Source organism: Somniosus microcephalus, chromosome 10 (genome assembly GCF_052327205.1).
Source record: "Somniosus microcephalus isolate GS21.2 chromosome 10, FLI_Smic_1.0, whole genome shotgun sequence".
Lineage (NCBI taxonomy): Eukaryota > Metazoa > Chordata > Chondrichthyes > Squaliformes > Somniosidae > Somniosus > Somniosus microcephalus.
Window position 1 is genome coordinate 187984413 of NC_140996.1, and position 22939 is coordinate 188007351.

At 48.1% G+C, this 22939-nt stretch overlaps 1 protein-coding gene across 3 annotated transcripts in view; it reads right to left on the reverse strand.

The window, feature by feature from the left end:
• stard13b (StAR related lipid transfer domain containing 13b) overlaps positions 1–22939 on the reverse strand; it is a 730982-nt gene that overhangs the window by 63360 nt on the left and 644683 nt on the right. For all 3 annotated transcript variants that reach the window (XM_085999342.1, XM_085999344.1, XM_085999343.1), the window contains one exon: positions 8729–8810. In XM_085999342.1, coding sequence (XP_085855468.1) covers positions 8729–8810 — 82 coding nt within the window. The remainder of the gene's footprint in view (positions 1–8728; positions 8811–22939) is intronic.

The following is a 22939-nucleotide window of genomic DNA, read 5'->3' on the forward strand; positions in this document are numbered from 1 at the left end:
AGAGGGCTTGACAGGGTAGATGCTGAGAGGCTGGGTCCCTGGCTGGAGAGTCTAGAACTAGGGGACATAGGGGTCGATTTTTGTGGAGCCGTCAGGCGGGGTTTCAGGCGTGTGTTGGGGGGTAAATCCCGATTTCGGGGGTCCCGACACCATCCCACCCAAAACCCCGCTCCACACAACTTTCAGAGGCAGTGGGTACCCACCCCGCACTGGGACCCGCCGACCCCAGGCGGGAAGGGATTAGTGCCAATTAACTGCCTGTTAACAGGCAGTTTTGAGCCTAATCCCTATTTTGAGGGGTTTCGTGTGGGTTTCCCGACGGCTCCAAACCACGCCAGGTTAGAGCAGGCGGGCCGTCGGGTTGAAGGAGTTGGAGGGGTCGCGATGTCAGCGCTCAGGTGAGCGATGGGTGCATGAGTGCAAAGGTAAGTGTGTTTGGTGTGTCTAAAGTGTGTAAAGAACTTTTACTTACCTGTACTTACCATCACAGCCTTTCTTCCTGTAGCCGTCGGGAGCCCATCACTCAGCCGGCACTTAAAGCTGAACGGCTGCGATCTGTGAAAAGTGACAGCCTTCAGCTTAGAGTGCCGATGTGAGTTCTAACTGAGTCTGTGCAGAAGGACTCATGTCAGAACTCAGACTGTCAGTGTTTCACAGCTTCAAACAGCTGTGAGACACTGATATTTCATCTGTCAAGAACTCTTGACAGATGAAATTGTAGTCTGTGACGTCACCTGTTGCCGGGTGGCCCTTAATTGGCCTGCTGAGCCCGCTGGGCAGGCTCAACAAGGTCAATCAAGGGAAAATCGCACGGATTGGCCGGACGTCGAAGTAGGCGGGTCAAAAACCCTAAAGGGGAAGTCCCGCCTTCTTCCCGACAGCTTTGGGAAAATCGACCCCATAGTCTCAGAATAAGGGGTCGGCCATTTAGGACTGATATGAGGAGGAATTGCTTCACTCAGAGGGTTGTGAATCTTTGGAATTCTGTATCCCAGAGGGCTGTGGATGTTCAGTCAGTCACTCAGTCAATGAGTATATTCAAGAATGAGATCGATAGATTTTTGGACACCAAGGGCTGGATTTTACCAATCTTGGTCGGTGGCGGGTCCCGGCCTCACTGCAGGCTCCAGCCTGCAGTCCAATGATTTTCCCCTGATTGGGCTTGTTAAGCCCAACCAGCGCGTTTCCCGGCCAATTGAAGGAAGCGGATCTGATGACGTCATTGGATGACGCGTCATCAGCTGGTTTCCTTAAAGGGACCATGCGCAAATTAATTTCGACATTTATGCTGTCAGTGTTCTACAGCATTGAGCTGCACGCAGGCTCTCCCATGACTCCCTCCATATGCTTATGGAGGGAGTCACAGCATGCAGGGAGGTTCTCTTCCCTTCCAATGGGCAGAAGAGACCTCCCCAGGAGATCAATGCAGCCTGGTTGCACATTGCACAGGAGGACATGAGCAGGGATGTCGTAAGGAGGACCAGGCTGCAGTGGTGCAAACCTTTCAATGATCTCAGTAGATCACAAAACTACTGTAAAGCCACACTCAATCTCATCCTGCTGTGCCTCTCATCACATCCCCATCACTCTGCCTTCCCTACCCTATTCCTGCACATCCTTACGCACACCAACTTACCTTGCACCTCCACCCATCCCTCTATCTACATTATCAATTCTCCATCTCACTAGGCACCCCTCACACTCATCCTAGTCCAATCATACCAACTAACAACACACAAGGGTAGCCACTTGTGTGTTTTAGTCGATGTTCATGTGACATTTCTGTTAATGTGCTGTCAAACATTGAAATCTTTATTTTCAACATTTTGCATTCTTGGACAGATGTGTGTGAACCTTTGGAAGTGGCTTAGTGAGCTGCAGTGAATAGTGAGACATAACGGTACTCCCCGCAATGGTCATGATTGTGAAACAAATGGCTTGGGCACTGTAGGGATGCTTTATGGTGTTGGTGTGGGGTGGTGTCAATCTGGTGCATCATATGGCAGCCAGGGTATACAGTGTCAAGTGAAGTAAATCTGGCCATGGTGAGGTCATCCCAGGCAGCAATGTGGTCAAGTGCTGATGCCCTCTGTCCTGTGCAGCATCAGTTGATTGCAGAGAAGGTTGGTGTTGTTGGTGCTGCTGGTGTGCATGGTGCTGCTGGTATTAGGGCTGATCATGGTGGGATTCTGAGGACCAAGGTGAGATAGTTTCAAGGACATTGATGCTGATGGAATAGATGGCAAGTGAACTTGAGATGACAGAAGCGATGTCAATGGTGAGAGAAGTTGTTCCAATGAGGTGACACAGGATAAAGGCCTAGAAATTGGGTAGAGCCCCACTTGGGGCGTTAGAATTGGCGCTGCGCAAATTTTATAGCCAGATGCAACTTATCGCCACCTCGCGCAATATTGGGTTGCAGCGCCCCTAAAGGTGATTGAGGCGCGAGTTCAGGTGTTACACGGGACTCCTAAGGCGCTAACATGCCGGCACCACCCAATATCGGGGCGGGTGGGCGCAGCGCAGGTGCTCTCAATTACCGATGACCACGAGACTTCCAGGCACCGGCCAGCTCTTAAAGGGGTGGGTCAGTCAGCTCCAGCATCCACACTCTGCGCCTTGTAGGCCTGAAAATCGGAGCAAGCCCTTCTCTGGCGCAAAAAACTTGGAGCAGATGGAGAGGGTGAGGCAGAGAGCAGATCGCTTCACCAATGAGGCTCTGGAGGAATTGGTGGCCGCAGTGGAGCGCCGGCGAGATGTACTCTACCCCGACAATGGCAGGAGGCCTAATCATAAGGACTACCAACGAGCTTGGAGGGATGTTTCTCAGAGGGTCAACTCCAGCAGCATGGCGACCAGGAGCCCTGTGCAGTGCAGGAAGAAATTCAACGACCTCACTCGGATCATGAGGGTGAGTGGTGTTTATGCACCGGAGGAGGTCGTCCTCAACTGCAGACTCTGACGGATCTCGAGGAGAGTGTCCACCAGATTGTTGGAGGGCATCCGAGTGGTCCTGTCACCACTGCAGCTGCCGACCCCATTGTCCACAGCGATGGTAAGGTTCTCACCTTTCACAGCTGTCTCCTTCCACTTGTTTCCCCCGCCAGCATGCTTTCTCACTGTGGACCCATGTCATAGCATTGCCGCACTCTTGCATCCCTTGCTGCCAAGCTGTCCTTTTGCTAAGGCCCTCTTCAACCTCCCTGCTTTCAGATGCTGCATCACCAGCTCGGGATCCGGCCCCTCAAGCTGCCAGTGCCAGTGCCTCCGGAGGCGACGATCAGGAGGAAGCCGGACCATCCGTGCCAGCCTCAGGGGAGCCAACGCATCTGGAGACTGGGGATAGTAGTTCCCTGGAGGGGAGGGGGGGTGCTCTGATGAGGAGCCAGTTGCAGGAACCAGCGGCCTGCAGCAACGCGAGGGGGGTAGGGAAGCTCGGGGGCCGTCTCCCCGGAGGGCGAGGCAGGCCACGATGACTGCTGCATAGAGTGCAGAGGAGGTGCGTAGCCTTGCCGAGATGAGTGCCTAGGCCCGGCTCAGGCACACTGAGCTTATGGCTGCAGTGGGAAGGATGCCTGAGTCGATCGACACACTGGCAAAGAGTGTGCTGGACTTTGGGGCAGCAATGGAAAGGACTGTCCAGGGCTACGGGGCAGCAATGGGAAGAACTGTCCAGCGCTACGGGGCAGCAATGGAAAGGACTGTCCAGGGCTATGGGGCAGCAATGGAAAGGTCTGTCCAGGGCTTGTCCGAGGCAGTGGAAAGGACTGTTCCGGCCTTGCCGAAGCAGTGGAAAGGACTGTTCCGGCCTTGTCCGAAGCAGTGGAAAGGACTGTCCAGGGCTTCTCCGAAGCACAGGCACCTGCCACGCAGGTCCTCACTGCTGCCACACAGTCACTTGCTGGCCTCGTCCACACGCAAATTGAGGCCACGCGAACACTCGCTGCTGCCACCCTAGCTGCATCAGGCAGGATCACCCCGGGCCCTTGCAGCACCACAGCAGGCCATGAATCTGTGGAGCAGCCAATTGTGGCGGATGATCCGGTGCGGCCCCGTCAGAGTGCCAGTGTGTCGGCCGACCACGGTGCAGGTGTGTCCTCTCGGCATGTGAGCATTCCTGATGCCACCGCTGGAACGTCAGCAGTGCAGCTGCCACCACCTGCACGGCAGACTGCTTCCAGCCATGCCCAGTTGCAGCAGCCAGCTTCTGGGCCCTCCAAGCCCAGAGGTCGTCCAGGCCATCCCTCAGGGGCTTCAGCGCTTCCAGACACTCAGCAGGCGTCCCCCAGCCTTGACGCAGCCACTGGGGTCCAATTACGGAGGAGCTACAGGGAGGGAAGGGGCCGACCTCGTAAGAGAAGTCGGTCTCGATCAAGGGGTCAACAGTAGAGGGAGGTGCTAAGACGTCTCTTTTTTTAAATTCAAGGCCGTCCACACCTGCTGTGTTTGTTTGTTATGTTTTGGTTAGTCTCGCCGGTTTGCCAGACAGTTATCGGTTAGTTTGTTAGTTATGCTTTCTGTTGCCATTACGTTGGCATGCTGGAAGGAAGCACTTTTTTCAAAATAAAGAAAATGGTTTATTTACAATGGAGCTGTACACTATTTACAATCATCGAGGCCTTCATAGGCTTACTGCGAACCGAAGGGCGATGTTCCCATCACACCCAGCATTCTGTCAGAGGGGCCTAGAACCGAGTCCTTATGAGCCTCTGATGAACGGCCCTTCCAGTTTCTGGAGCCCTCCCATCTTCCTCCTCCTCCTCCTCCTCCTGGTCCGCATGCTCCTCCTCCTCCTCCTCCTCCTCCTCGTCCGCCTGCTCTGCTGGACCTTGAGGGTCGGCTGGCATTGGCTGGGTGCGTCGAATGGCCAGGTTGTGGAGCATGCAGCAGACAACGACGATGCGCGCCACATGCTCCGGTGAGTATTGTAGGGCGCCCCCCGAATGGTCGAGACAACGGAAACGCTGCTTCAGCACACCAATTGTGTACTCCACAATGTTCCTGGTCGCCTGATGGCTGTTGTTGTAATGCTCTTCTGCCGGGGTGCTGGGCAAACGGAGCGGGGTCATGAGCCATGGGCAGAGAGGATAGCCCTTGTCGCCAAGAAGCCAGCCTCGTGGGTGAGCCGGGGCCTCAAAAAGGTCAGCCACTGAGGTCTGCCGCAGGATGAACGCGTCGTGGCTGCTGCCAGGGAATTGTGCGTTGACCGCCATGATCATCTGCCGGTGATCACAGACCAGCTGCACATTGAGGGAGTGGAACCCCTTGCGGTTGCGGAACTCCTCAGGATTCTGTAATGGTGCCCGCAAAGCCACATGTGTGCAATCAATGGCCCCCTGCACCATAGGGAAGTCCGCAATAGCCGCGAAGCCCTGCGCGCGCTCCCCCTGCTTCTCCAGGGTCACAGGGAAGGTGATTAATTCGCGCCTCCTTCTATAGAGGGCAGCTGTCACTTGCCGGATGCAGCAATGCACCGCAAATTGTGAAATATTTGCTATGTCCCCAGTTGCTGCCTGAAACGAGCCGCTGGCAAAAAAGTTGAGGGCAACAGTGACTTTGATGGCCACCGACAGAGAGGTCCTGCACCGTAGCCGCGGCTGCAAATCTTCAGCAAGCAGGTGGCACAGCTCAGTCACAACATCCTTACCGAATCTGAGCCTTCGCAGACACTGCTCCTCCGACATGGTAAGGTATGAGACCTGCTGCCTGAAAACCCTGGCAGCGTATGGTCGGATTTGGCGACGTCCATTGCCCCTCCTCCTTCTGGCCAATCCCGGCCCTCTCTCCCTCCGTCTCGGTGCCCTTGCCAGTTGTTCAGCCAGGAGGACGTTCCCCTCCAAAGCAGCTCCCATTATTATGTCAGACGAGTAAGACGCAGTAATCTCTCACGATCAAACTGTTCTGGACAGGGCTGAAGGTCCCAAGGCTCCGCTGGCTCAATGAGAAGAACACTCTCCAACTGAAGGTCTGCAACTCTCTCCAGCAGCGAGCAGGATGGCCAGCCCAAATGGCTGCCGCTTTTATACTAGCGCTGTCCCCTTTAAAGAGCGCCCCCCGAGTCCGAGAAGGACCTGGTAACGTTCCATCCAACTGTCACTAATAGCGCCAGGCGGAACAGAGGGGGGGTGCCACTGAATTTCCGGTCCGGGGCGCCAAAAAGGCGTTGCACACTGAAATGACGTCATGATCTGCCTGCGCCCGCGAGCAGGCGCAAAGAGTTAGCGCCGGCACTAAAAGGCTACTCAATATAGCAGGAAGCGCTGGGTTCACTGCACCTGCCCGAAAATTGGGTAACGCCCCAAATCTCGGGCTCTTTAGGCGCTAATCGCTGGCGCCCACCAACCGAATTTCTCCCCCAAAGGGTTTACTCCAAACACTTGCAACCTGCATAAAGCTCAATCTGTCTTCCAAATGCAGTAAGCAACAGCTTCTGAGCTTGGAAAGTGAAGAGATGTGAGATGGGAGCTTTTATAGCACATTTGCAGCTGTCAAGTAATGAGATGATTCCATGGTCATACAACTCCCGACCTGCTTACCTGACATGATCCCTGAGCAGTGTGGACCTCGTGGGCAACCTCGTAAAATGTAAAGGTGAGCTCAAAATACTTCTTAATGGGCTGTTAACAAGGTCATAATGACCTGAATTGCCTCTCCTGCCGCTGCGTGTTGGGTCTGCTCAGCGCTGACAGACCAGACATCTGGGAAAGGCACGTGGCGGCGGGTTCCTGCCCGGTGTCAAAATTTTTTTTCCCCCCACCCGACCAGCCACTGAACGCGCTCGCTGACCCCCCAGAAAATCCCCCCCCCCACCAAGGGATAGGCGGATAGGGGGGAAAAGTTGAGTTGAGATAGAAGATCAGCCATGATCTTATTGAATGTCAGAGCAGGCTCGAGGGGCTGTATGGCCTACTCCTGCTCCTATTTCTTATGCAGTAATTTGGCGGAGTGAACCACCCACACGTTGTAGAACCTGCCTGAATTCTATCCCAACAGGCGGGCAATCCATTTTGCCAGGATACTGCTGAAGTGGTGAAGTTGAAAATGACCCCCAGTGGCTCTTGTATATTTCTGTCTATCCAGGAAAAACTGACTGCAATGGAGCATGCAGCTACTCCTGTGTCCTGACTCTTTTATAGAGCCATTTCAGCTCCTGCTTGTGTGCTTTGGGTGCAATTAAGTGCTGTCCTTGCAGACTGTACTTTCCACAGCATCTCAACTACAGTGTAATACAATCTAATGCCCACATCCCTATTCCAAAGACATTGGACGTCCCTCATCCACTCATTCTAATGCTCTCCTGGTCAGCCTCCCATCTTCCCCCTTCATACACAATTCCTGTTGGGCTGACAGCCAGTCACACTCAAAGGTCAGGAGCCTTTGAAAAGCAAAGTCTGAAACAAAGAGAAGGGATCAAAGTGAAAATTCTATTCAAGTTTATTTGCATTTTCAGGTTAATTCCTTCAAAATATTGCATCCCCTTTCACTCGCTGGTGGGAGTCTGATCATGAACTCTGAGGAAAGCAGCAAGTGCATAGCTGCAGACAGCTGTCTGTAATCACCTCAATACACTTTTCATTTCTTTTATTCATAAGTGATGCTGGTAAGGCTGTGTTTATTGCGCATCCCTAGTTGTCATGTCAACAGCAGCTGCAAAAGCAATTACATTTGCTATAACGTTTGAAATCATGTGTACAAAGATTGTGATTTCAGGGCTAATTATCATGTATTTCTCTAGGGTACTGGGGTTATGATCTGTAGCATACAGAGAAGGGAGAAATCACAGACTGATATCTTCAGCGTGTGGGAGCCAGAGTGACTTGTACAACCATGACAAATCAGTCTCCAGAAGGACTTGTCTTAAAAGACCATGAGTACGATGTTATTCACAGTCCCTTTATCATTTCCACGGATAATGACCGATTTGTTTTCTTCAGGTTTTCTTCTACGGTGATAGAAATTGAATGACCATTTGGTGCCTATCGGACTTCCTTTAAAAGTGTTGCCTACTCAACCCATTAAACATGTTTGCCTTCTGAGGTTCGCAGCCAGTGCCCCAGAATCATTGCTGGGATTTGAACTTGCATTCACTCACACCGTTGCTTTGTTTGCAATTATGTCTCAACTAATGCAGTATGAGCTCTTATTAATGCTGAACATAAATCACTTCTAGTGACAAAGGCATCATCATCAATATCGCGGTTATAAAAATGCTGTCTTTTTGCAGCACTCTGGCCTTTAAAAACAACCAAGGCAGTGTTTCAGTCACATATTCATCTCTTGAGGTCCATTATCATTTTCCACAACTAGGCCAAGCAAGACATCTTTATGGTTTTGATAGGGATGGTTTTGATAGGGGCAGGAAGAAGTGAAATATGTCTTTTATTTCATAAATATTTCAATTGTTTCAGAATTAGACATGTATAATATTGAAGTTTTTATGGAAATATAGTCACAGAAAACATACTGGTATGATGCCACGAACAAAGGATGTTCCATATTCAAAGGGAATATCAATCATATGCTGACATAACATGTCCACAATATGAATTCATGGATAACTGATTTCTACATGGCTAGTTCTTCAGAAACTGCTTGAAGTTTATTGTGCACATTGGCATAATAATAGTATCTGACATGGTGAGTGCAGAATGGTCATTTTATTCAAATTGAGAAACACAATATCATATTTCAGTTACAGTTAAAATGAATATTTGTTTTCATTTCTTACCTACAAAGTGGTTCTATGAAATCTTTGTCAAGAAAATCATGATCTTTCTTCACAGACGCAATGTCAATTGGGAATTGGGAATCTGCAACAGACCAAAATATCTTAATTATATATTGGTAGTGTGTTGTGATACATGAGTCAAACAAAGCTTTCTTCAAGTTAATAAACAGCATGCTGTTTACAGAAAATAAAAACAGAAAATATCAGAAATACCCAGCAGGTCCATCAGCATTTGACAAGTTCACACCAAAATAGTAACCTGTCCTTTTATTTTCAAACCTGTTGTTCATTTCTAGCATTTTATATGTTTCTTTTTCAGACCTCCATCAGCTCAGCATGAGCTTTATGCAACATTCACTTGAAAAGACACTTAAATACAAGCTTGAATGTCATTTTACAATGTTTCCAATGGGAAAGTTAGAGAATATCGCACTGGGTAGCCAACATCATTTTCAGAGCCTTGTTCTATTGGCAGGCAGAGGAGATATAAAAATATAACTTGGTCCAAAACTTGATCTGTGAGAGTACAAGAAGCTCACGTCAAAAGAGGAATTCTATATCTGGCCTTATCTGTTTGCAATCAATGAGACCGTGAAATCAGAGACTGGAGGAAATTTTCAGTTTATTTAAAAGATGAGTCAAAATTTTCCCATCATCTTGTAGCTGAAGCTCTCACGTTCAGAGATAATTGAAGGAGTGTCTTGTACTTAGCTGCAGAATTTTCCTCTGACACATTATAAACAAGTGGGAGATCGCTACAAAAACAGTGCTAAAATTCCTTTTTTGTTTACATTTCTCAATAATATTTCCTTTAACATGCTACACTGTCACAGATTTCAGTTACTCAGTAAAACGATCAACTCAAGATAATGTAGAACAGAATACGGTTTCAAAAGACAAGCCACTGGTGTTGGATAAACAACTCCGCGTTTGGTAAACAAGAATAAAGTGCACTGCACACAGGAAATTAACATTTTAAATCTTTAAGGTGGGACTGCAGAAGGAAAATTGACTTGTATGTATATTATGCTGCTAAATTAAAGAAAGGAAAGTAGATTGATGGTCTCCATTTTCAGGCATTCAATCCTTCCTCAATCAGCCAGGACAGTCTGACAATACATATAAGCATGCATTTTTGCTTCATAGACAACATCCTTTTTAACAATACAGCTTCAGGGTGTTCATGCAGAACATACACTGAAGTAAGTTGGTAGGCCAACAGTAAGTGATATTGGAGCACTGAACTCCAATCTAGCAGGCCTAAACTTTGACTGACGTGCACATTCCATTACAAGGAAGCTCATTAAGTCTCAACCAGGTAATCTAGGGGGTGGGAAGGGGACAAAACTGCCCACGGATGAGTCCTTTACCGTGTCACTCAAGTTTACCTCCCAGTAGCTAGAGTAAGGAGTGGGACTAATGATGTCCAGGAATATATCACCTGGCTGGACTGTTCCTGCAAGTGGAGTATGGTGTAGAACAAGTAGGTGAACAACTTCAACAATTTACAGAAGTTAAAAAAAAATCTGCTTCAAGACTATAGAACTCAGGTAAGTTTACAGATCATTAAAATGTTTCGCAATGTGTTTATTTTTCCTCTATTTTGCTTCACAGACATTCAGGAGATCATAGAATCATAGAAATTCATGGCAAAGGAGGAGCCCATTCGGCCCATCGTGTCTGTGCCGGCCGACAAAGAGCTATCCAGCCTAATTCCACTTTCCAGCTCTTGGTCCAAAGCCTTGTAGGTTACGGCACTTCAAGTGCATATCCAAGTACTTTTTAAATGCAATGAGGATTTCTACCTCTACCACCCTTTCAGGCAGTGAGTTCCAGACCCCCACCACACTCTGGATGAAAAACATTCTCAACTTCCCTCTAATCCTTCTACCAATTACTTCAAATCTGTGCCCCTGGTTATTGACCTCTGCTAAGGGAAATAGGTCCTTCCTATCCACTCTATCTAGGCTCCTCACAATTGTATACACCTGAATCTCCCCTCAGCCTCCTCCGTTCCAAATAAAACAACCCCAGCCTATCCAATCTTTCCTCATAGCTAAAATTCTCCAGTCCTGGCAACATCCTCAAATCTCCTCTGCACCCTCTCGAGTGCAATCACATCCTTCCTGTAATGTGGTGACCAGAACTGTACTCAGTACTCTAGCTGTGGCCTAACTAGTTTTTTTTTTATTCGTTCATGGGATGTGGGCGTTGCTGGCAAGGCCAGTATTTATTGCCCATCCCTAGCTGCCCTAGAGAAGGTGGTGGTGTGCCACTTTCTTGAACCACTGCAGTCCATGTGGTGAAGGTACTCCCACAGTGCTGTTAGGGAGGGAGTTCCAGGATTTTGACCCAGCGACGATGAAGGAACGGTGATATACTTCCAAGTCAGGATGGTGTGTGACTTGGAGGGGAACTTGGAGGTGGTGGTGTTCCCATGCGCCTGCTGCCCTTGTCCTTCTAGTTGGTTGAGGTTTGGGAGATGCTGCCGAAGAAGCTTTGGTGAGTTGCTGCAGTGCATCTTGTAGATAGTACACACTGCAGCCACGGTGTGCCAGTGTTGGAGCGAGTGAACATTTAAGGTGGTGGATGGGGTGCCAATCAAGTGGGTTGCTTTGTCCTGGATGGTGTCAAGCTTCTTGAGTGTTGTTGGAGCTGCACTCATCCAGGCAAGTATTCTATCACACTCCTGATTTGTGCCTTGTAGATGGTGGAAAGGCTTTGGGGAGTCAGGAGGTGAGACACTAGCTGCAGAATACCCAGCCTCTGACCTGCTCTTATTGCCACAGTATTTATGTGGCTGGTCCAATTAAGTTTCTGGTCAATGGTGATCCCCCAGGATGGTGATGCCATTGAATATCAAGGGGCAGTGGTTAGACGCTCGCTTTTTGGAGATAGTCATTGCCTGGCACTTAAGTGGCAGGTAACATTCACGCCACACATCAGCCCAAGCCTGAACGTTGTCCAGGTCTTGCGGCATGCAGGCATGGACTGCTTCATTATCTGAGGAGTTGCGAATGGCACTGAACACTGTGCAGTCATCAGCGAACATCCCCACTTCTGACCTTATGATGGAGGGAAGGTCATTGATGAAGCAGCTGAAGATGGTTGGGCCTAGGACACTGCCTTGAGGAACTCCTGCAGCGATGTCCTGGGGCTGAGATGATCGACCTCCAACCACCACAACCATCTTCCTTTGTGCTAGGTATGACTCCAGCCAGTGGAGAGTTTTCCTCCAGATTGCCATTGATTTCAATTTTACTAGGTCTCCTTGATGCCACACTCGGTCAAATGCTGCCTTGATGTCCAGGGCAGTCACTCTCACCTCACCTCTGGAATTCAGCTCTTTTGTCCATGTTTGGACCAAGGCTGTAATGAAGTCTGGCAGAACCCAAACTGGGCATCAGTGAGCAGGTTATTGGTAAGTGCTGCTTGATAGCACTGTCGACGACACCTTCCATCGCTTTGCTGATGATTGAAAGTAGACTGATGTGGCGGTAATTGGCCGGATTGGATTTGTCCTGCTTTTTGTGGACAAAACATACCTGGGCAGTTTTCCACATAGTCGGATAGATGCCAGTGTTATAGCTGTACTGGAGCAGCTTGGCTAGAGGCGCGGCTAGTTCTGGAGCACAAGTCTTCAGCACGACAGCCGCGATGTTGTCGGGGCCCACAGCCTTTGCTGTATCCGTTTCTTGATATCACATTGAGTGAATCGAATTGGCTGAAGACTGGTGTCTGTGACGGTGGGACCTCAGGAGGAGGCCGATGTGGGTCATCCACTCGGCACTTCTGGTTGAAGATGGTTGCAAACGCTTCAACCTTGTCTTTTGCACTCACGTGCTGGGCTCCACCATCATTGAGGATGGGGATATTCATGGAGCCTCCTCCTCCTGTTAGTTGTTTAATGGTTCACCACCATTCACGGCTGGATGTGGCAGGACTGCAGAGCTTTGCTCTGATCTGTTGATTGTGGGATCGCTTAGCTCTGAATATAGCACTAGTGTTCATATTATAGATGGAGATGATTTAAATCTGAAAGGTAGTTAATAAACTACTTGTTAAAAAACTTTATTGACAAATAATGGTGCAGTCTGTGTGCATGATGCCGATAATGAAGTCCAGTCATTAAACTGATCATAAGATCATAAACCTTTATGGCAAGGAGAACCTGGCAGGATTTCTGGAATCAGGCAAACACAAATAATCAAAGTCTGAGATTTATCAACAAAAGAAATCCCTCTGTGACTTGTTCTGGACAACTATTCTAAATTTTCATTGTTGTGGGCAGCTGCTGGTACCTAAATCCAAATGTTGACAATTATAACAGTACAAAAACTAGTCCATGTAAGAGAGGCTGGACTATCCATTTCTCTTTTGTTGGCTAAGTTTTTAACAATGACAATGCATTCATATAAACAAAATGAGTAAAATGTAATTTAACTGTGCTCTGTAAAGATATAGACAAGTGTACAGTATTTTTGGTCTATTATTATGGATGCAATTTCGACAGCTCAATTGGCGGTTCATTAACGTATAATGATCTAATTAGGAGCTGCGAATTGCTGGGCCAGTTGTACTGTGCATCGACAGATCTGCTGCTTTTATATTGGCCTTGGGATCGGTGAGCCGGCTCCAGGCATTTATCCTGCCAGCAGTCTTGTTGACCCGCAAGACATGGTCAGAATAGAAATCAGATTTCACAGTGTAAACACTGGGACGTGACTCATGGAATCCGAAAGCAAACAGCACGAGTTTAAAAGTGATTAGGTGGAGAACAGGAGGAGATGATTAAATGACAGAAGTGATAATAATGCAAGGTAAATGGAAACACGATGAGAGAAATAAGAGATATATATGATACCCAGAGGATGTGTGAATAGTTAAAGTAAAATAGCTGAGTGGGGGAGGGTAGCATGAAAAAAAAACTGTCTTTGACCTTAACCACAGCTCCCATTTTCTCTCTCACAGCAGATGTTGGTACTGGGTGTACCAGTGCTTCTGGTGACGAGGGAGGGAATAGGTTGGTGCTTGGGACGGGGGTCCCCCACTGGAACCTGTCCCACTTTGCCAGTTTTCCACCTAACCACTTTCCAGATGATTCTCTCTCTTTTCTTGTGCATATGGCAATTTTTCTCCCACCCCTTCTCTTGCTCTGTTCCTCCTTACAAGCTGTTCATCTGTAACATCTCCCAGTTCTGGCAAAGGTGTACAAGTCCTGAAATGTTAACTTTTGGTCATTCTTCCACCAATGGTGCCGGACCCGCTGAGCGTTCAACATTTTGGTTTTTGTTTCAGATTCCCAGCATCTGTAGTGTTTTGCCTTGATTATAACTGTTAGATCCGTGATTCTGAGAGTATGAGGTTTTTCAATAACCACACGGATGCTGTAACTTAACAATCAACAGGTATTTACTGGTGGAGGGTAGTCTCAAGACTGGGGGTACAGAGGCATGCGCAAGGCTTATATACAGGTGTGGTTACTGCCGGTACTACAGTATACAGGAGCTGTAAAAGTAGTTCTGTCTTAAAGGCACATACACTACAATTCCTCCCATTTTAGATTAGTAGTACCCCTAATATTCAAATAACAATTAACACTTTAACATGTACATTAAACAACAATAGTCCATTTATAGATTCCGTCTTTGGGGCAGCTTCCTGATCCTTTCGGGATAGCGCCTTTCCTGAGATTCTTGTTCTTGGTGCGGAGGCGATTCTGGCCCCTTTTCATCGGGTAGTTCATCGGTTTCCACTGCTACTGGTTCTGAGGTAGATGCTACCGGTATGTCGGGTTCATCCCCAGGTACTCGAGACATGGGGTTGACTCGTTCCTGTGACGCTAAGATCTGATCGACGTGGCGTCTCACAATGTTCTCCCCGACATCCACTGTGTACATTAATGGCCCCTGCCTTCTGCATATCGTTCCGGGTTGCCATTTCTCTGTTCGGTAGTCACGGGCCAAGACTGGTTGTCCTACATTGAAGCTCCTTGTCGGCTTCTCATTGAGGTGCTGGAATTGTTTATCCTCAACATTTCTTCGCACAATTGGTCTGAGCAAGTCCAGACGAGATCTCAACCTTCGGTTAAAGAACATCATGGCCGGGGTCTGGTTGGTAACTGCATGTGTCGCGTTTTGGTAGGCTAAGAAATTGTCCACCTTATGCTGTAGTGGAATTTCATCGTCGCACATGGCCTTTATTGCCTTCTTAAAGGTTTGTACGAACCTCTCAGCCAATTCATTTGTGGCTGGATGATACGGGGCGGATGTGTAATGCCTTACCCCATTCCTTCTCATAAATTTTCAAAACTCTTCGGACACAGACTGTGGTCCATTATCAGAGCAAATCTGCTCTGGCAAGCCGTTTCTGGCAAATATGGTCCGTAGGAGTGCAATCGTTTTCTCTGTAGTGGTTGAGGACATTTTTATCACCTCAGGCCACTTTGAATGAGCATCCACTGCTATTAAGAACATTGAGTCCATGAATGGACCAGCGAAATCGATATGCACCCGTTGCCATGGAGAGGAGGGCCACTCCCATGGGTGTAGAGGGGCATGTGGTGGTGCATTTTGGACCTTCTGGCATCCTGAGCAGCTCTTGGTTAGGTCTTCGATTTGTTGATCGATTCCCGGCCACCACACATAAGCCCTAGCAAGGCTTTTCATTTTCACTCCCCCCAGATGACCTTCATGTAGCTCATTTAGCACTCTCTCCCTTAACTGGGGTGGAATCACCACTCTGGATCCACACATCACTGTCCCCTGGCATACTGACAGCTGTTCTCTTCTGGATGAGAATGCTGGCAACAGTGAGTCGCCATGTGTTGGCCATCCCCTCACCGTCAAATCATATACCCGAGACAGCGTTGGATCATTGCGGGTCTCCTTCTCTGTATCCGCGTTCGTTACTGGCAATTGTTCAATTATTGACAAATAAAATATCTCGATAGGGTCCACTGCTGGTGCTTCCTCCACAGTAAGCAGTGGCAGGCGCGATAGCCCATCAGCGTTTCCATGCTGTTTCGTGCCTTTATATTCTATTTCATATTGATTCGCCCCTAGAAACAGGGACCATCTTTGTAACCGTTGTGCAGTCATCACTGGAACGCCCTTCTTAGGATTAAAGATGGAGACAAGTGGTTGGTGGTCAGTCAGCAAGGTGAACTTCTGCCCATGCAGATAGTGGTTGAATTTTTTTACTCCCCATGCTAGGCTGAGGGCCTCCCTGTCAATCTGGGCATAGTTGCGCTCGGCTGAGGTTAGTGACCGAGACGCAAAGGCTACTGGCCTCTCCAACCCGTCTGGGAATTTGTGCGACAGCACCGCTCCAATACCATAGGGTGATGCATCACATGCCAAACGAATTGGTAGTGCTGGGTTGAAATGGGACAACACCTCTTTTGATGTGATCAATTCTTTACACTTCTGGAAAGCTCGTCTACGTTCGCCATTCCACTTCCATGGTAACCTCGTTTGCAGTACGGTGTTCAGTGGATGTAATACCGTGGACAAATTTGGTAAGAACTTGTGGTAGTAGTTTACCAGCCCGAGGAATGACCTCAGTTGTGACACATTTTCCGGTGCTGGAGCCTTGACTACTGCCTCAATCTTTTCAGGGGACTTATGTAACCCCTCTTCATCGATGACGTGGCCACAATACGAGATCTGTTTCTGGAAAAACTCGCACTTGTGGCGATTAGCTCGTAGCCCATACTCCTTTAATCTGGTGAGCACCTTCTCCAAGTTGGCGAGGTGATCACTGTCATTTTCGCCCGTGACCAGGATATCGTCCAAATAACAATGGGTCCCTGGAATCCCTTGCAGGACTTGATCCATTGCCCTTTGCCAAATAGCCGGAGCCGATGCTACCCCGAACACCAGCCGGTTGTATTGATAGAGACCTTTATGAGTGTTAATCGTAAGGTATTGTTCCGAAGCTGCTTCTACCTCCATTTGCAAGTACGCCTGGGCTAGATCAATTTTGGTGAAGCGTTTACCTCCAGATAGCGAGGCGAAAATATCCTCAATTCGTGGAAGCAGATATTGTACCGTGTGAAGGACTGGGTTCACTGTCACCTTAAAATCCCCACAGATGCGGACCTTCTTTGGTTCCCCAGGCGTATTACTCAACGACCTCTTCATTACAGGAACGATGGGTGTAGCCCACTCGCTCCAGTCCACTTTGGACAGTACTCCTGAACGTTCCAACCCTTCCAGCTCTGCTTCAACAGCTGGTCTGATCACATAAGGCACTGGTCTGGCCTTCAGAAACTTTGGGCTTGCATTTTCCTCGATTTTAATCGTTGCTGTTATGCCTTTTAGTGTTCCTAGTCCCTCCTGGAACACTTCTTTTGCGTCAGTTAGCATTTTTGACAGTCGTCCAGGTGTGACGTCGTCATCCTTTTTGGCCTCAACCTTCAGTGCCTGTATGGAATGCCAATCTAATTGTATCTTCCGGATCCATTCACGTCCTAGCAGTGGTGGGCCCCCAATCTGGCAATACATATATATCCATTTTAGGTATTTCCTGGCCTTTGTAGATCACTTTCACCCTTATTTTTCCTTTGGGGTAGACTTTTTGCCCCGTGTACATCTTCAAGACAATCTCTGTAGCTTTCAAGGGTATATGTGAAAATAGCCGCTTGTAGTCCCTTTGGTTTATGACTGTTAGGGCTGATCCTGTGTTCAATTCCATTTTCACTTGGACTCCGTCTATCTTGAGTGTAACCCAGATAGTCTGGTGATCCTCCATTTTGGTTACCTTATGTAGTTTCAGACAACCCAGCTCCTTGCTTCCGGAGTCTGTCACTTTTCTGTTCGTCTGAACTACTGTCCATCACCTTGTGTACCTTTTTCTACTTCTCCTGTGGAGATTTCTTACTGTTGGTTTTCTTCCCAGACCTGCAGACTCTTGCTATGTGTCCTGCTTTTCCACACTGTCTGCACACTTGGTCCTTGAACCAACAATCCTTCTGGTCATGTGTTGTTCTGCCGCAGCGATAGCACTTCCCTGTTCCATAGGACATTTCATTGGTGCCATATTCTTGCGGTCTCCGTTGTATCTCTGCAGCGCCCCTTGCGGCTGCTTCATGTGATACTGCCATACTGAAAGCCTTGTCCAGTGTAAGATCCTTTTCTGACAGAAGCCGTTTCTGGGTTCCTTCACTTTGCAGCCCACAAAGAAACTTGTCCCTTAACGTATCTGCTAGTCCCGCTCCAAACTGGCAGTGTTTCGATAGCTTGCGCAGTTCCGTTAGGTACTCAGCATTGCTTTCGTCTTTGTGTTGGTTCCTTTTATGGAACTTAAATCGTTCTGCTATCAGCAGCGGTGTGGGGTTTAAGTGGTCCTGTAGGATTTCTACTATGCTTTCGAAATTCTTGTTCACCGGCTTCTCTGGGGATAAGTTTTTGCACCCATGGAATTTAACAAAACCAGTGCTTTCCTAGCATCTGGCACTTCATTCGCCCTGCAGTACACCTCAATACGTTCCACATATGTCGCCCAATCTTCGACTTCATTGTCGAACGTAGAGATACTGCCACTCTTCGGCATGCTTGGGTGTGATTTAACTGTCAAAAATGGCGTCTCCCGCGCTTCCCCTTCTTATCCGCTGGCACAAAATGGCGTCTCCCGCGCTTTCCTTCCTTCCCGCGCTCGCCCTTCTCCGCTGCGGCTTCTAAAAATGGCATCTCCCACGCTCTTCCTTCTTCTCCGCGGCTCAATGGCGTCTCCCGCGCTCTCCCTTCTTCTCCCCGCGGACACTGTTCAGCCCTTGAGCCCTGGCTGTGCTCTGCGCATTCTTTTTTTTTGTGTGCCTTTCCCGTTTCCGCTGCTCGGTCCTGAACCCGGCTGTTACTTTACCCTCTCTCTCCGTTTTTTTTTTTTTTCTCGACGCCGCTCGGTTTTCAACCCCTGGCTGCGCCCTGTGCGCTTCACCCTCTATCTTACCCCGTCGACGCTGCTCGGCTTTTTCTCTGCCGTCGGTCGGCTCCAGCCGCCGCTGTACCTGTCGTCAGTCTGTTGCTGATCGTCGTGGCTGGGGAACCAAGCCCGGCCCTCCACAGACTCCCCTGCAATGTTCACTCTCTGCCGGGCGACTGGGCGGTTGCTCGTGGTCGACGCCCGTGTTTCTGGCCTCGGCTTTCTTCCACCGCCCTCCCGGAGCGAATCCTCGAAGGAAAATGCAGAGTTGCGGGTAGATTCGAATTGACACTCGTCGCCACTGTTAGATCCGTGATTCTGAGAGTATGAGGTTTTTCAATAACCACACGGATGCTGTAACTTAACAATCAACAGGTATTTACTGGTGGAGGGTAGTCTCAAGACTGGGGGTACAGAGGTATGCGCAAGGCTTATATACAGGTGTGGTTACTGCCGGTACTACAGTATACAGGAGCTGTAAAAGTAGTTCTGTCTTAAAAGGTACATACACTACAATAACAGTATCTATGAGAACTTGTTTCATCTTCCCTCTGATTACGGGCTAATCAAATCAAATCAAATCAAATCAACTCAACTTTTATTGTCATTGTTAGTGCACAAGTGCAGTACAACGAAATGTAGGCTTGCGGCTCCAGAGAGTGTACATTTGGATTAAGACATTTAAACATTCAACATACATTTGGCTTGTAGTATATTAACATAAATATAACCATAATAAAGTGCATTGGCAGATGTGCAGGCTTTAGAGTTTATTTGTGGAGTTCAGTAGGATGACAGCCCTGGGAAAGAAGCTGTTCCTAAATCTGGTCGTACGGGTGCGAATGCATCTGTAGCGTCTCCCAGATGGCAGGAGGGCAAACAGACTGTGGCTGGGGTGGGTAGGGTCTTTGATGATGGACCGTGACCTCCGTAGACAGCGTTTCTGGTATATGTGCTCTATGGTCGGTAGCCGGGTGCCGGTAATGCGTTGGGCAGTTTTGACTACCTGCTGCAGGGCTTTCCGATCATAGTAGCTACAGCTGCCATACCATACTGTGATACAGTTTGTCAGGATGCTCTCTATAGTGCAGTGGTAAAAGTTAGAGAGGATCAGGGGTGACAGGTTACATCCCTTCAGCCTCCTTAGGAAATATAGGCGCTGCTGGGCCTTCTTCACCAGAGAGGAGGTGTTGAGGGACCAGGAGAGGTCTTCCGTGATGTGGACTCCGAGGAACTTAAAGCTGTCCACCCTTTCCACCACAGCCCCATTGATGTGGATGGGGGTGTGACTTCCGCCTTTGGACTTCCTGAAGTCCACAATGATTTCTTTGGTTTTCTTGGTGTTAAGGGCCAGGTTGTTCTCGGCGCACCACTTCACGAGATGCTGGACCTCCTCCCTGTAGGCTGACTCATCGTTGTTGGTGATCTGGCCTACTACCGTGGTGTCATCCGCAAACTTGATGATAGTGTTGGAACCATTAACAGCCACACAGTCGTGGGTGAAGAGGGAGTGGAGGAGGGGGCTCAGCACACATCCTTGTGGGGCCCCCGTGTTCAGGGTCAGGGGGGGTGAGGTGTGGTTACCTAATTTGACAGACTGGGGTCTGTTTGTTAGGAAGTCCAGGGTCCAGTTGCAGAGGGAAGTGTTCAGGCCAAGAGTTTGGAGTTTGGTGGCCAGCTTGTTGGGGACGATAGTGTTGAATGCTGAGCTGTAGTCTATGAACAGTCTAATCAGACTAGTTGGAGTTCATTCCATGTCCTGTAGGACAGTGTTCACTAACTACAACAGCAAGGCCCAGAAATATAGATATATTTTATATTTTTTAAGTACTTTAATGCTCATCAAAATAGAAAATATAGCCAACTTGTATTTTTCTAGTTAAGGAATACAATCTCTTTCAAATATAGAAGTCTGCTATAATCTTTAGTCTAGTTATTCTGAATCTCAGGGTTTTGAAGGATATACTTCATGACTGGGAAGTATCTGTACCAGAGATGATCGCAAAGAATCTCAAATTGGCTTAAATCTTAAATTGGCTCCATAGTAAAGCATTTTGATATCTCCCACAGCCCAAGATGCTGAGTGGAATGTAAAACTATACATTTGCATGATGTATTGATTTTACAGCGTATACAGTGGGCGTAGTTAAGGAAATTCATGGTGTTGTACAGCAGCTTACATCAGTTACATTTGTAGGCTATTACTGCAAACTCTACATTCAGGGGGTTCAGCAATTTAGTTTTGGCAGTCATCAGATAAATAAAGGCCACAAGAACAAAAATAGGAGTAGTCTTGTAGCGGTTCATGTAGATCGCCACTAAATAAGAGAGTTTGACTTCGACGAACTATAAATAAGTTGTTTATTTACAGGAACAGACTAATTACATCAGGTAAGATGGCTGACTGTAGGAGCACCGTGGTGTAGGTCTTGTCCCAGCGGGGAATCCACGAGGACTGAGTTCGCAGTCCTGTGGGGAGCGTGATGACGTCATTGCGTTTGTGTTGTGACGTCATCACGTTGCTCGCGTTTCCCGCGCTCAGAGCGTCACGTGTGTTAGATCCGTGTGTTAATGGAGACACGGAATGCAGGAGTTGATTTAACAAGTGTTTACTGAACAAAGTCTGGAGGTGAACTAACTACACAAGATGCTATACAGGCTTATATACCCGAGTGGTCACTACCGGTACCACAGTACACAGGGGCCTCAAAAACATAGTTCCTCTTAAAGGTACATACACTACAATTCCTCCCTTTTTAGATAAATAGTACATAACATTTTAAGTAATCATTAAATAACATTTTTACAAGAACAATAATCTACACATTTGCTGAAGTTAATCAATTACAAATTCAGTCTCTCTGGAGGCTTCCTGACTCGGTCCGGATAACGCCTCGGTGGTGTAGTAGGTTTTGGTGGTATAGTAGGTTCTTTTCGCAAGGTCGATTCGGCTTCAATGCCAGTGTCGGGTTCATCTGGTTCCAGTATCACCGGATCGGAGGTAGATACTACGGGTATCTCTGCTTCATCACTAGGCGTATAGAGTTGTGGTGTAGGTTGTCCTTTTTCGGATGACTATGATCTGGTCAGCATGGCTCCTTATTATGCTTTCTCCAATGTCCACGGTATACATCAGCGGTCCTAGTCGTGTGCAAATAGTTCCAGGCTGCCATTTCTCGGTACGGTAGTCCCGGGCCAAAACTGGTTGACCTATCTGGAAGGTTCTAGTTGGCCTTTCATTCATGCTTTGAAATTGCCGGTTCTCTACGTCCCTTCTGACGTTTGGCTTGACCAAATCCAGCCGGCATCTTAATCTTCTATTGAAAAACATCATGGCGGGGGTTTGGTTTGTAAACACATGTGTTGCATTCCTGTACGCAAACAAGAAGTTATCTACCTTTTGTTGTAGATTTATGTCTTCATTACCCATGGCCTTTATGGCCTTCTTGAAGGTCTGGACAAACCTTTCAGCTAATCCATTGGTGGCGGGATGGTATGGGGCGGACGTGTAGTGCTTAACCCCATTGTTTTTTAAGAACTTCCTGAATTCTTCAGATATAAATTGCGGTCCATTATCAGAACAGATCTGTTCAGGCAGCCCATTCCTGGCGAATATGGTCCTTAATACTGTGATGGTTTTTTCCGTGGTGGTGGAGGACATCTTTATTACCTCCGGCCACTTGGAATGTGCATCCACCGCGATTAAGAACATTGAGTCCATAAATGGACCAGCAAAATCGATATGTACCCTTTGCCATGGAGATGAGGGCCACTCCCATGGATGTAGAGGGGCTTGTGGTGGGGCGTTTTGGACCTTCTGGCATCCTAGACAGCTCTTGGTCATTTCTTCGATGTCTCCATCGATACCTAGCCACCACACAAACGCTCTGGCTAAGTTCTTCATTTTCACTCCACCCAGATGCCCCTCGTGAAGCTCCTTTAGCACTTTATCCTGGAGTTTGGGTGGAATCACCACTCTGGATCCACACATCAAGGTTCCTCGGCACACTGACAGCTGTTCTCTTCTTTGCGAGAATGCTGGCAACAGTGGTTCGCCATGTGCTGGCCATCCCTTCACCGTTAAATCGTAGACTCGTGAGAGAGTCGGGTCATTTCTCGTTTCCTTTTCAATGGTAGAATTTGTCACCGGTAGACATTCCACTATGGTCGAGTGGAACATCTCCACTGGGTCCACTGTAGGCACCTCTTCTACCGTTGGCAACGGTAGGCGCGATAAACCGTCAGCATTCCCATGCTGTTTTGTTCCTTTGTATTCTATGTCATATT